The sequence below is a fragment of the Neoarthrinium moseri genome (genome assembly GCF_022829205.1).
Source record: "Neoarthrinium moseri strain CBS 164.80 chromosome Unknown scaffold6_Wmoseri_CBS_16480, whole genome shotgun sequence".
Taxonomy (NCBI): Eukaryota; Fungi; Ascomycota; class Sordariomycetes; order Amphisphaeriales; family Apiosporaceae; genus Neoarthrinium; species Neoarthrinium moseri.
In genome coordinates this window covers 450,569-463,213 of record NW_026055120.1, presented here as the reverse complement: position 1 = coordinate 463,213, position 12,645 = coordinate 450,569, and the positions used below count along the sequence as shown (strand labels likewise).

At 52.2% G+C, this 12,645-nt stretch overlaps 4 protein-coding genes across 4 annotated transcripts; 2 read left to right on the top strand and 2 right to left on the bottom strand.

Moving 5' to 3' along the window:
• Positions 1–184: 184 nt before the first annotated feature.
• Positions 185–2,833, bottom strand: JN550_002716 (uncharacterized protein; the record flags this gene model as incomplete). The annotated part of the gene is made up of 2 exons (XM_049314043.1): positions 185–2,137; positions 2,612–2,833. 2 exons carry the CDS (start codon positions 2,831–2,833, stop codon positions 185–187), a joined length of 2,175 nt encoding a protein of 724 aa, XP_049175241.1.
• A 1,939-nt stretch (positions 2,834–4,772) lies between these two features.
• Positions 4,773–5,405, bottom strand: JN550_002715 (uncharacterized protein; the record flags this gene model as incomplete). The annotated part of the gene is made up of 3 exons (XM_049314041.1): positions 4,773–4,948; positions 5,016–5,285; positions 5,381–5,405. 3 exons carry the CDS (start codon positions 5,403–5,405, stop codon positions 4,773–4,775), a joined length of 471 nt encoding a protein of 156 aa, XP_049175240.1.
• A 1,698-nt stretch (positions 5,406–7,103) lies between these two features.
• Positions 7,104–9,349, top strand: JN550_002714 (uncharacterized protein; the record flags this gene model as incomplete). The annotated part of the gene is made up of 8 exons (XM_049314040.1): positions 7,104–7,289; positions 7,363–7,626; positions 7,695–8,016; positions 8,086–8,303; positions 8,361–8,831; positions 8,883–8,993; positions 9,051–9,150; positions 9,234–9,349. The coding sequence occupies 8 exons, from the start codon at positions 7,104–7,106 to the stop codon at positions 9,347–9,349; spliced, it is 1,788 nt and encodes a 595-aa protein (XP_049175239.1).
• Positions 9,350–11,059: 1,710 nt separating this feature from the next.
• JN550_002713 (uncharacterized protein) lies at positions 11,060–12,190 on the top strand (the record flags this gene model as incomplete). Its single annotated transcript, XM_049314039.1, has 2 exons — positions 11,060–11,305; positions 11,372–12,190. 2 exons carry the CDS (start codon positions 11,060–11,062, stop codon positions 12,188–12,190), a joined length of 1,065 nt encoding a protein of 354 aa, XP_049175238.1.
• Between the last annotated feature and the right edge of the window lie 455 nt (positions 12,191–12,645).

Sequence of the window (12,645 nt, the reverse complement as noted above, 5' to 3'; positions counted from 1 at the left end):
ACAGAACAATGGAAACAAACAAATTGAAACAAGTCCAGGGTGACAGCATGTGCCGTCATGCACACGTGGGATCCTCCCCGACGTGAAACGCCCAATAGTTTTGCAGCAAGTGAGCCGCATAAAAGCCCCGGCGAGGCGGAAGCCCAGTTAGACGGCATTGCGCCCCCCGCCCTAGCTTGCTTACTCACTCAGCTAGACCCTCTCTTAAGGCGTCGCGGTCCACTTGGTCTGGCATTACCTTCCCTTGGGATCGCTTCTGATGTGCCGCCATATACGCATGGAATCCAGGTATCGAGCCCGGTTGATTGATGCCTGGCGGCCTGCCGTAATCTTTCTGATATTGGCTCTCCCTCGCGGCCACGGGCGTGCTGGCTCCCGAGGCGGCGCCTCCTTTCCAGGGCCGCCAGCCAACCCAGGAGCTGAGCTTGAGCGACCCTGGCTGGGGGGATGCGGGCGCAGGGCCCGAGACGGAGCGTAAGCTTCCTATGGGCGATGAACCGTAGCTTTCGCGAAGCATTAGGCTGCTGCGTTTCGCCGAGTCACGCGACAGGACCGGACGGGCTGTGACGGTGCTGCTCGCCGTGATCGAGGTCGCGTTGCTCAAATGGCTCAGGGTTAGCTGACTAGGTCGGGACTTGAGAGTGTGAATACCCAGACCGCCGGTGAGCGATATTATCGACTCGTGCGACAGCGCCCTTCGAATCCGCCGCCGTGGCGCACCGTCATCGTCGGTGTCGACATAAATCTCCACCTCCTCGTGAACTGTGCCATGGTCTTTGGAGGATGTCTCGTCATCCGCGGCCGATCCATCTGTGGCGAGTCCTAGATCAGGGAGGTCCTCGACACCATCGCCTTCCTCGATGATAGTGTGGGTTTGGCTCGGTGTGGTCTGGTCCAGTGAGAATGCCGCGGGCAGCTGAAAGCTCCGTGCAGACATGTTTGAGGGATACTTGCGATGTGCACGCCACGCTGGAGACATGGGGTCTACGGAAGTAGTTGGCGAAGCCGGCCATGAGTCCACACCGATAGGATCGAAGACTGAGTTGCGCGGGTCAGACTGGGGAGAGCTCGGCACGGATGACGGCGCAAAATCAGAGGGCTGCTCGGACATGATCGACAAGCGATTGTTGGACATTAAAGAATCTCGAGGGGTGCGGTTTGTGGTGGGTGGTCGCCACGACGTGCTGGGAGGCGTAGAGGGCACAGACCGGAGTGCCGGCGGAGTGAATACGCCAGGACTGAGAACCTGGCGCTTCTTCTTGGGTTTCTTCGCATCCGTCTTCGCCGCCACGTGGTAATGGTGGTGTATGTGGAGTTCCTGAGAGACAACCGGTGTCTGCCTCTCTGGGGACTCTTTCGCGGCCAGCTCGGCTCTGAGTGTAGAGCCAGCGCTCACGTCGTCGTCGCCCACTGTAACAGGTTGGTGGTAGAGCAGTTGGTCCCGGAGCGCCTGGATCTCGTCGTTGGAGTTCATCAGCATCTCCCGAAGCTCTATAATCCCTTGCTGCAAGTTCGTATTATCCTGCAATAGGTCGCGCACGAAATGCGACACGACATTGCTTCCGTTCTTTCCATAGTTCAGCGTCTTCGCGGCAGCGGCACCCTTGAGGCGACCGGCGGCCGTATTCAACTCCTTCTCGACCTCGCGCTGTTTCTCCATGCGCCCTATCATTTCGGCATGTTTCTCGCGCTCCTCCCTGGCCTCTTTCTCCATCCGTTCCAGCTGCTCATGCAGGTCAATAATGCCTCTTTCTGCGCGCTGCCATCTCGACATGGACGATCGTGCCTCCTCATGTGTGGATGCGAGTGTGTTCTGTAGCTGCTCCTGCTCCTGCTCCAGGAAAGCCAGCTGCCGCTCCAACGATTCGGCTCTCGCGGTCTCCCCCTCCAGGCGCCGGATGATCTGTTGCGACGACAGCAAGGTGGCCTCAAGGGACTTGATGCGTCCTTCGGAGTCAGACACAGTGGTGTTGAGCGTCTCCAGCTGGTCGAGCAGGTTTCGGTTTTCCTCGATAGTTCGTGCATTCCTCTGTTCGAGCTCCTTGTTGTCCATCTCTAGCTGCTCGATCCTGCTCGTAAGCTCCAGGCGATCCCGTTCTGCATCGGCCATGTACGCCTCGTGCCTTGCCAGCAACGCCTGGAGTGCAAATGTCAGCGACTTGGAGACACCCATAGTCAAAGCAGGAGTTCACGTGTCTCAGCGGGTGTGGAATGTGCGTGGCTGCGGGCCAGGGGTTCCAACACAGCATGACAGGCTCGGAAACATTCCCAAGTCATTTCAAACCATGGAGTAATCCGGCTCAAGATAAGGCAGAGGCCAGGGGTGATGTGTGAGAAGTGTGTAAGTGGAGGACACTGGGAGGGGGGTCGAAAAAGCAAAGCCAACGAGCTGCAGGAACCGCAGACTGGCATCATCGCCGCCGTTCCCCCTGAGAGCTCGCATGTAGTAGCGGCACAGAGGGGCAGCATGCACCTGCGCCGGCTGTTCATGTGAGAAAGCCGCAGGTGAGACGGACGATATAGTGGTTGCACGGTGATTTTCATGTGTTGCGGTATGCCGTGAACGCGGGGGCTGAGGCAAGGGAAAAGGAGAGAAACTAAGTGGACATACCTTTCCCATTCGCGCTGCTGTGGTGACATCCTTCTCGACCGTGTCGAGCACCGAGCTGTTGTGTCGCAGAAAGACACACTCGGCGGAGCCACAGCAGCACTTCAAGGGCGCAAGCTCGTGGACCGGTGCCAGCGCCGACATGTCGAGGAAGGCATCTCCATCTCTGTCAATGTCGATATCGGTGCCTCCCTCGTGGTGGGAAGCCACCGGCGGCTCGGCCATGAGGTTGGCACGGTCGGCTGTGATCCTTTTCGCTTGTTGGTGTCGAGACTTTGCGCTAGGCGCATGATCGGTGTCGATAAGGCGCGACTACAGGCGCATAATAGAGTTGTGACTTTCGGGGAAAGCCTAACGTCGCCCGTTGCGAACAAGGTTCTGCTTCTGCTCTGTGGTTCCGTGTCTGTTTTCCTGGCGGGAGACGTCGGTGGAGCTCGGCGGTCGAGAGGGTAAGCAACAAGAGTGACGCGATGGATGGCAATGTTGCCCTCAGGCCGCAAACGTCTTGTCTTGCTTCGCGTGTCGTGTCTCGTCTCGTCTCGTCTCTCCTCTCGTGGCCGCCCGCCCGCTTAACGGTGACTAGTCGTCGGTGGGACCCCCCGTCCCTGTCGGGTATCTCCAGAGGTGGGGTTTCCAGGTTGCCTCTCTAGGGGACCATGGTCTGGTCTATCTCGTCTCGGGCGTTCTTCAGTGCTGCCAGGCCGGGAAACCAGGTCCTCACTCGTTGAAGGCCTGGAAGAAAGATGAGGGCGACGCGATCTTTGGAAGGGCAGGTAGCTAGAGGCGGGCTGGCTGTGACTTGTTTTTGTGCGTCGGTCAGCTGGACTGATGACCCGGCGCGCGCATCCCACGGCCCAAGCAAACTACCTGCTTGGCGCACCGACGCCGTTCGCGTCCACGGCCATCCTATTAATGAGTTTTCATGCAATTTTAGCGGGTGGAGAGGGGCATCTCCGATCGCTTCCAGGGGTGCTCCAGGTTGTTCCAGGTTGCCTGCCTCTCTTCTTTCACCTGTTGACCAGGTTCGCGAGCATCCCATGCCCTATGACGACAAGGGTGGCCCGTGATGGCCTTGTTGGCCCTCTGGACGGCCCAAGTCCCAGGCACCTTCAGCTCGTCGCAGCCTATCGTCACCCTACACCAGCCACCTTTCTCGGACAGCACTTGTCCTATTTCGCAGTGGAACGCCCAATTCACCATAGGCTAACTCATCCTGTCCCCTAAATCATTGCTGCCGATTCCTCTTGGTCTTGTCGTTTCTGCATCGATTCTTGATGTTTGCCTATAGGGTTTTTGACATTACCGTATAACTTATTGTGTGTTCCTGTCGTTCGCAGCACTGTCAAGGCCTACTGCCGCATCACTCTCAACGCTTAGCTCAATCGTGACGTAGTTCACACCTTGTGTATTCGGCCCACACCTAGAACGTCGGGGCGAAACACACATGTTGGCTGTTAGTGGCTCATGTCGCATCTTCCCCAGGTCGCGAGACCAGGCCTTGCACCCGATGGTTTGTTGCGGCCAACTAGTGTTCGTCTGATGGGTCAAAGGCCTGCCCGAATCTGCCAGGTGTCCCAGGTGGACACCCGTAGCCCGCAGTAGGCAGATACCCCGCCGTGGTGGGGCCAGTTTGCTCTGTACCCATCCTTTCGCTAACTTTGGGCAACGAAGATGGAGGCAGCCTTGCGCTATAAGATGAGCGAAGAACGACAGCCAAAGCGTGCCCCCTTTCATTCTCGCTGCTTTACTTGTAGGGCTAGCCATTAATTTCGGATAAGACATTCATCGTGGCTTGTCAGAGAAGACGACCGACTGTAATCCGAACAATTTAGATTTTATTGCCTAGCAGCCTCGTATGAAACACACTATGCTTGTTCTACCGGGGGCTTTACTTCACACGTCCGCGTCATAGGTCTATAGAAAGTGCTTGGTATGCCATGAGACTTGCTATTGGGAAAGAATCCTAAGAGTCCCAGTCTGCTTGCATGGCCGTGAATTTGAATTCGACCAGTCAGAAAGGTGCCTCACGTAATGGGCCCAAGAAAAGTTGCCCAGTAGTCACCCACTCAGGTTCTGTCCACATCCTTGTATCTGTACCGCCGCTTGCCCTGCGATATGACCGACACGGCTGTTTTCAGCACTTGACTCGGACAGGATGCTCCCTTCAACTAGGAAACAAATGCTCCCAAATATTATCGATGGGCGAGTCCGTAATGATGTTGGTCATGACTGCTTTCTTCTGTATCGTGTTGTGGGATATATCCGCTCTAGCTTGTTTCCCGTGTTCCTTTATGGCGATCACGTTTTTGCTTTTGGCTTCGTCGGTTGCTGTGTTATCAACTGTAATAGTGCAACAGAGTCAGCAGTCTGCGATGGAGAGGGTATAGCCTATCCGCAAGTCACTTACCTATCCTGAAATCCGCTTGCAACAAGTTTGATTTCGCGTGGCTGTTGGCCGTATCTATTCTCACTTTGCCTCCATCGGGGAAGTATCTGTCCATCGGCTCGTCGCCCAACAGCTCATTCCCAGTTGCATCCTGATATAGCCCGTGGACGTTGATCAGAACGATATGTACATCCTTGTCAAGGCCTCGGCTGTCGCGGATGCGGTCCAAGACGTTCTTCACTGAATCCGCTTTCGTGTAGCAAAACGTCTCCTCGGCCACGCCGGCGTTGCCTGGCCATTTTGTTAGCTAACCATCAATTCGCACGAGGCCTTTCATATGGGTAGCCCTTCCTCAGCCACCTTCTATGAGATACAGGGGAAGTTACTATTGACGATCTGGAGCTCTGGCATTGCGTCTGCGCTCAGGAGCACCTTTCCGTAGCATGCACCCAGGAATGTATCGCAAGACCCAGTGCAAGATGTAGCGTTGAGCAGGTTCAAGGTCAAGTCGTATATGAAGGCTGAGCCAACGGGCGTAGCATCGCCCAGAGACTCGAATCTTGCTGGTGAACTCTTCAAAGTCGCTGCGTTCAGTGTTTAAAAATGTGGGTGCCTGATAGTGTTGTAATATGAACTCTTGATTGGTGCGGATGATATCGGTCATAGGATGACCCTTCGGTACAATGTCACATATCATTCAGAAGCAGGCTGCGGTAAGTCGCTTTTCGAACCACACTAATCCAATGGAAGGACAGTGCTGAATATGGATCGCATAAGCTTACACCGACGCTGATATCAAGGCTGTTTCTGCAATGCATATGGCCAATCGAGTCTTGTCTCCCGTCATGCAATCCTGCCCAACGATACGGCTAGTTTTCGTGAGCCTTTGCAGAACATATTGCTTCACCCCTCAAGATTACACTAGTCGGTAAACTGGCTTGCCTTCCAACCCAACAACGCCATCCCCTTTGGCTGAGTTAGCGGACATGACGTGTTCTCGATACATGAATGTAAAGTCTGCAATTCCATGCAAAGTCTCATGTCCACGATTCAATTGTGCGACGTCGCCTATTCAAAGGTAAAAACTTTACTTTGGGTAGACCTCCGGCATGCCAGCCCATCGATGTGAAGCTACCAACAGATTTCAGGCACCCTAAGGTGTTGCTATTGGAGGAGGGGGGCGAGTGAGCCAGGATAAGTGGAACGGGGCACACATTTGGGAGTCGTAAATCGGGACGTTCTCTCAATGTGTGGAACAAAGCCGACTTATGTAGTGCTGGATGCTAGACGGAGTATACTATCGACATAGTTGATGACCACATCCGGAGTATACGGGTATTCATCGAGAACTCCTGTATTCGATTAGCTCCTCAAATACCCATGAATACATTAGACGTGAGGTCAAAGTCACTTCAGAGGGAAAGAGCAGTCATACCAGGTGACAAGGGCGATGCGGAGGAGTCCGAGCACTGCAACCATGTTCGACCCTATTTGCAGGCTACGTGTTTCGAGATAAATGGCGAGCCGGCCTTAACAGGACAACTTATCGGGTGGGGAAGGGGCGGCCTACATCATCTTGTGGTAGTCACAGGTGGGCGATTGGTTCGGCTGCAGCGCATTAAATGTACAGTGAATCACTGGCAAGCCTCGTGTTCACTTGAAGTAATATGTGATAGAGGACCTCCCATATCTCAGTCTTGCGAGAAATGCGGGGCTTGGGATCGTGTGAAGGCTCCTATTTTGTCTCGAAACAAATCTCCTGGAAGATAACTTCCAGGGGGGCAAGATAGGCAACACTGTGACAGGCCTCCACTTTTGGCCGCAGCCTTGCGAACCCTGAGCCATATTTAATACGTTTGTGGGCATGCTCTCCTGATTAGTGTATTTTCCGTCCACTCGGTATCCTGAGATATTGTTCCGCATTCTAGTCTATGAGTCTAACACCAGGGCCGCTATATGACCAACCGGAAGTCACGACGTAAATTCACTGTTGCAGCGTGTGTTCTACTTGTCGTATACAAAGGGAATCAGTATTTCCACCATCAACCTTCTTACTTTGTCCAAAAGATTGCACGTGCTTAAGAAAAAGAGACCGACACCTTAGGAAGCATGGACGTGCATTCGAGAGATCTTGAGCCTATCCACATGTACATCAACACACTGGCAAACGGCGAGCTTCACAGTCATTCCACACCCATCACCGAATTCCTCAAAACGGAAGTCAGTGTTCCCTCCTATGGCAACCTCCAAGTAACGTGGCTACATGTACCAGTCAATGACATGGGATGGGTTGAGGTGAGTGATAGGTCTGGCTATTTCCGGCACTGCTGGCCACTTGCTACCATATAGGCTGACTTTCTCGTGGTAGACACTGATGAAAAAATGGTATCCAAAGTCTGATGGACTAGATGAAAGGTTCTGGTCCTTTAAATTGCGTCCAGCTCCCTCACAGATCAAGACCAAGCCGTATCATTCGCAGCACATGGATCCTTCTTGTGCTTTGAACAGCGGTGATTTATCACCAACCCGTATTGTTCCCAGTGAAGATCAGTCCTTGGTTCAACAGGCCGCTGTGGAGTCGTCTCAAGGTCTGGTGGAGAGTATTAGAGAGCAACCGCTGCTTCATCTCTATGTGAGTCGCTATCACAAGAGGGAAGCAGCACGTAACATAACTAATGGAACTTTAATTAACCATTTCAGCTTCCATATATGGCCTGGCAGTACTATGGGGACTTTGAAAAGGGTTGCGCCTTGAGGTTGAGCGGTGCGTCTGAAACACTAGATCGGCAAAACACAGGGAGTGATGAGGACAGCAACGCAAGGAACGATGCACGAGTACATCCAAGAAGAAGCCTTGACCAGTTCTATTACTCTTCTCTAGCTGATACGTCGAAAAGAGACGCCGATCAGACAATTTCAAAATGGACTGGTTCTGACATTCCTGAGGATGGAAGAAACGAGGCGGCAGCCGACAGCCTGATGATCGTCGTGGACCAAATATGGTGCTGGGTCCTTGATAACCGTAAGTCATATATCACCCTTACGTGTCAATCCATGTATCTCCTACTAACACCACTTAACGCAGAGACAGTTTTGTCGTTCTTTCCCTCCCCAACCCAGGATGCAAAAGGTGCAAGCGTGAGGTTCATTGGGCTATATGAGAGTATATGCCAGCAATGCACTAGTTGTAAGACAGTGTGGGATCTATACTCCTGTCTCGTCAAAGAGGCTACCACATTTCTCTTCCATCAGGTGAACAGAAACTTTACAGACCTCCTTGAGGTTTACAGCTGGGTGGTCAACAAAAAGGTGATCGTCGTCGTTCATTGAGCCAATATTTTTGCTGTGTCTCATAAATGGGTACAGGTGGCAAGCCAGACAGAATACTTCCAGATGTTCCACGAATACAATTCAACTGGACAGTTGGAATCCGCCTTTCTCGACGGCAGTCAGGAGTTAAGGCTAGTACTAGACGTCGCGGACATTATTGATGAGCTGAAAATGATTCAACATATAGTTCACAAACAGAGAGAAGTGATTAAATCTCTCGTCGTTGCATTACGCACTCCTTCCGACGCAAAAGATGACTCCAATGAAACAATCGTCCATACGGTGTTGACGATCTCAGGAAACGAAGCCGGTGGAAGCGCCAAACAGACTAATTTGATAATATTCAACCCCCAAACTGGGCTCACTTTGTCTGAAACAATCCGTTTCCTCGCTCAAGGTATCTCTGGCAACGCGCGTAGTATACTGATACATGCTGATGAGGAACTCAACCTGTTGCTGATCGGCTTGGACACGGTGAAAAGAGACGCAAGTACAGCGCACAAAGAGGTAAGCAACATCCGAATCTCGATAGATTTAGAGAGTAATAATGTTATCCAGCTTCTCAACCTCCTTGATCTAAAACAAAAAGCGGCCGCCCTTGCAGAGGCTCGAGCGACATCCCAGCAAGGGCGGGTTATACTACTGTTCACCATTGTGACCATCGTCTTTGTAAGTCCGACCGTGACCGGCGCTAGAGATTGTTAGGCTGACAGGATGTTGCCATAGTTACCACTTTCTTTCTTCACTTCATACTTCGGACAGAATGTTTCCGACATAACTGGAGATGAGAACAATCCTACAACCTGGGACCTGTGGCGCTACGGCAGTAAGTCCCGTTTGACCATGGGTTACCTCACACCTCTGGTTTATATGACAAAAAATGTGTGTAAAAATGCTTATGTCAAGCAGCTCCAATCAGCATTGTGGTAATACTTTCGGCACTAGCGATTGCGTATTATATTGCTGGGCCCGATACGCACCGATGGAACCGCCAGGCGTACAGAAATCGCCGTGGATGTGTTTGAACCACTAGCTAAGAGAGCACTAACCGTGGTATATTCGACCTAGAAGCATACGCTAGAATCTCGATAGTATTTACTCAGTTTCATCTAAACTAAAATCAAATGGAAGGCCGAAGATCGCTTCGACTGTTTGGTTGCCATGTTAAAGCCTTCCGTGAATTGAGCGTCCGGGCTTGATTGTCCTGTTTAATGTGTTACAGGTGTAAATTTTAGCAGAGTTCCCGTTTCAACTTCTCTTCAACACTCCAGCTCAGCTGTTACTGTTACTCCAGGTACTCCAGTCTATCTTTGGCACTGTATTTCTCACTCAGATAGGTCGTTGTAAGGCATTCTGACACCTATCTAGACTAGGGTCTGCTGTTTTCCATCAGTCACCGTCCGTAAAAGCGTGCAATTCTCACGATTATATGACGATAGATCTGGATACTCATAGGAGTTTGGCTGGTATGTGAACTGCTCGCAATCAAGGAGAACTGTAGCACCTGCGGAGCGTTTTCGTCTCCGGCACAACGACATAATATATGACCCTTTCCGGAGCCTCTATGAGTACAACAGAATGTATAGGGCGGTCTACTACAGCCTGAGGACGTTGCGGTCATTACAGCCGTGGTGCTGTTTTTCCAATTCGCTACTGGCGCCATCTGGGTCTCAGCTGCCCAGGCTGTGCTAAGTAACCGACTCATCACCGCATTGAGTCAACTTGCACCGAACCTGGATCCCGCCCAAGTGATCACAGTCGGTGCCATGTAGATTCACGGTGTTTTCCACGGCACAGATCTCGACCACGTGCTTCACGCTTACAAGTTTGGGTTGAAAGACTCTTAGGCTTTGTCTGCCGCGCTGGGCGGTAATACCATCCCCACTGTTTTTCTAGGCGAATGGAGGAGCCTCAAGCCTGGTAAAGCCCAACGATGCGAATACCAATGGAGCCCCAAACACGAATCGGAAAGTGCTCGGATGAGAGGCACTATACGAACATGCCTGACCAAGTAAGATAAGAGGGGAAAGGAAAATTCTTAAAGTCGATCAATCGAATTTCAGAACTGCAGCACTTGGCACTTAATTTAAAGCTTACGCTCGTCTGTTGGCGGGACAAGGAGCGTGATGTTCCGCTGAACTAATCAAGCTGCCCAAGTTGAATCCACATTCGATCTGCACCCTCGGGAATCTCGCAAATCTTCGTATCATTCGGCTGGCCCCGCCCTACAATCTCTCAGCCATCCTCTGGTCTGTTGGGTTTACCTTACTTCGTACGTCTTAACTTGCCGTTCATCATTTACCTCTTTCGAAACCAGGCATGCAAGACTGGGTGAGAGGCGATGTTAATTAGTGGCATTTTGTTTCTCTGCAGACATAATAGATGGTCGTCTCCTCCCCACACTCGTCACTGCCTCCAATGCTACAAGGGTGTTTACTACGAAAAGGGGGGATATCCGCGTGGGGTAGCACGAATCGCTTGGCTCTGTTATGTAAACCGTTGTTTTCTGGAATACCACGTACGCACGGTGGACTTCGCTCGCCTTGGAAATATACTCGTATTCGCGCAGCTATCCGAGTTTGCTCCAATGCACCGATAGCCAGACTATAAGACCAACGTAGTACCACGCGCATGAGCTGTCCTTCATTGCTTAACGTCAGGGACTCATTAATGCCAAGGACTGGCTACTCACCAGCAGGCTCCGACCTTTTCATTCTTTCGCTCATTTGTTCAAAATGAAGTCTGTTGCTTTCGCCGTCGGCTTACTCGCCATGGGCGGCACGGCATTTGCCGCACCCGCCAGCGCTCTCGACTACCCAACCAACTCTACCAGGCCTGGTCTGAACAGCTTGATGAAGTTGAATGATGGGCGTTATTTTGGGACGGCTGCGAGCGCGGTCCATTTCAATGACAGCAAGTGGTTGAGTGTTCTTCAGGACAGTGATATGTTTGGATCCATGACGCCAGAGAATTCGCAGAAGGTACGTGACCAGAGCAGCGCATCAATATACTTAGCAACGCGGTTAACGTTGCTACTCGAGTGTTAGTGGGAAGCCACTGAGCCCGAACGTGGTCTCTTCGATTTCGCCGCTGCAGATCTAAATGTGCAGAAGGCGCAAGAGGCGGGTCAAATGGTCCGCTGTCATACCCTTATCTGGTACAACGGCCTGCCAGATTGGATAACATCGCAAACGTGGACCAACGAAACACTCATCGCAGTTATGGAGAACCACATTAAAGAAGTCGTGACCCACTTCAAAGGCCAATGCTACTCCTGGGACGTCGTAAACGAAGCTGTGAACGACGACGGATCCTACCGCGAAACCATCTGGTACAATACGATTGGGCCCGAGTACATCGCCATGGCCTATAACATGGTCGCCAAGTACGATCCCGATGCCAAGCTGTACTACAACGATTACGGCATCGAGTTTATCAACAACAAGACCCTGGGTGCCATCGCACTGGTCAAGGATCTCAAGGAGAAAGGCGTCAAGGTGGATGGTGTCGGCATCCAGGGACACTACCCCGTGGTCCTGGCGCCAAGCTACGAGGATCAAGTCGAGGTGTTGCAGAGGTTTGCGGACCTCGGCGTCGAAGTGGCCACGACTGAGCTCGACGTCTTCGTCGAGATTCCCGAGAAGGTCGAACAGGTGGCGATGCAGACGGCAATCTACGCGGACTCTGTGCGTGCGTGCGTGGATGTGCCTGCGTGTATCGGCGTCACGGTCTGGGGCTTCTACGATCCCTACTCCTGGGTTCCGGGCACAGTTCCGGGTTACGGCAACGCTGATTTGTTTTGGGCAAACTGGACAGCCAAGCCAGCCTATGATGCCATCGTCAATGCTCTTCTCCCCAAGGAGTAGGGCCGCTGGTTGTTCTGTAGCGCCTTCTTACAATGATTTATAGAGGCAGATGACGTGAATCCAGCCCCTACCATCTTGCAGCATGGGTATCTGCTTCCGTCAATCTGATGGCCCTGGCGAATCCATTTATTGCTGCCTGCCGGAATGCAGATCCAGCTTGCGGTAAAGGGTTGTCCGTCTCGTGTTCCGGGGATCTACACATCGTATTTCTCGGATTCCTGAGTCGTACTGTTCGTGATCTCAATATTCGCACTCTTCTCTAGATTCCCTGGACGTGGCACTGTAGAAGCCAACGCCCTTTATGGGAACTGTCATGTCATCTCCACACCAGCATCCCATCTGCAGTCCGAGTTCTGAAGGCGATGATCTAGTGATGAATATGCACACCAGGCTCATGTGCCTCCAATAATTCTGAGACAACACTGCAACTCGGTAGCCTCGAGACGTGCCCTCAA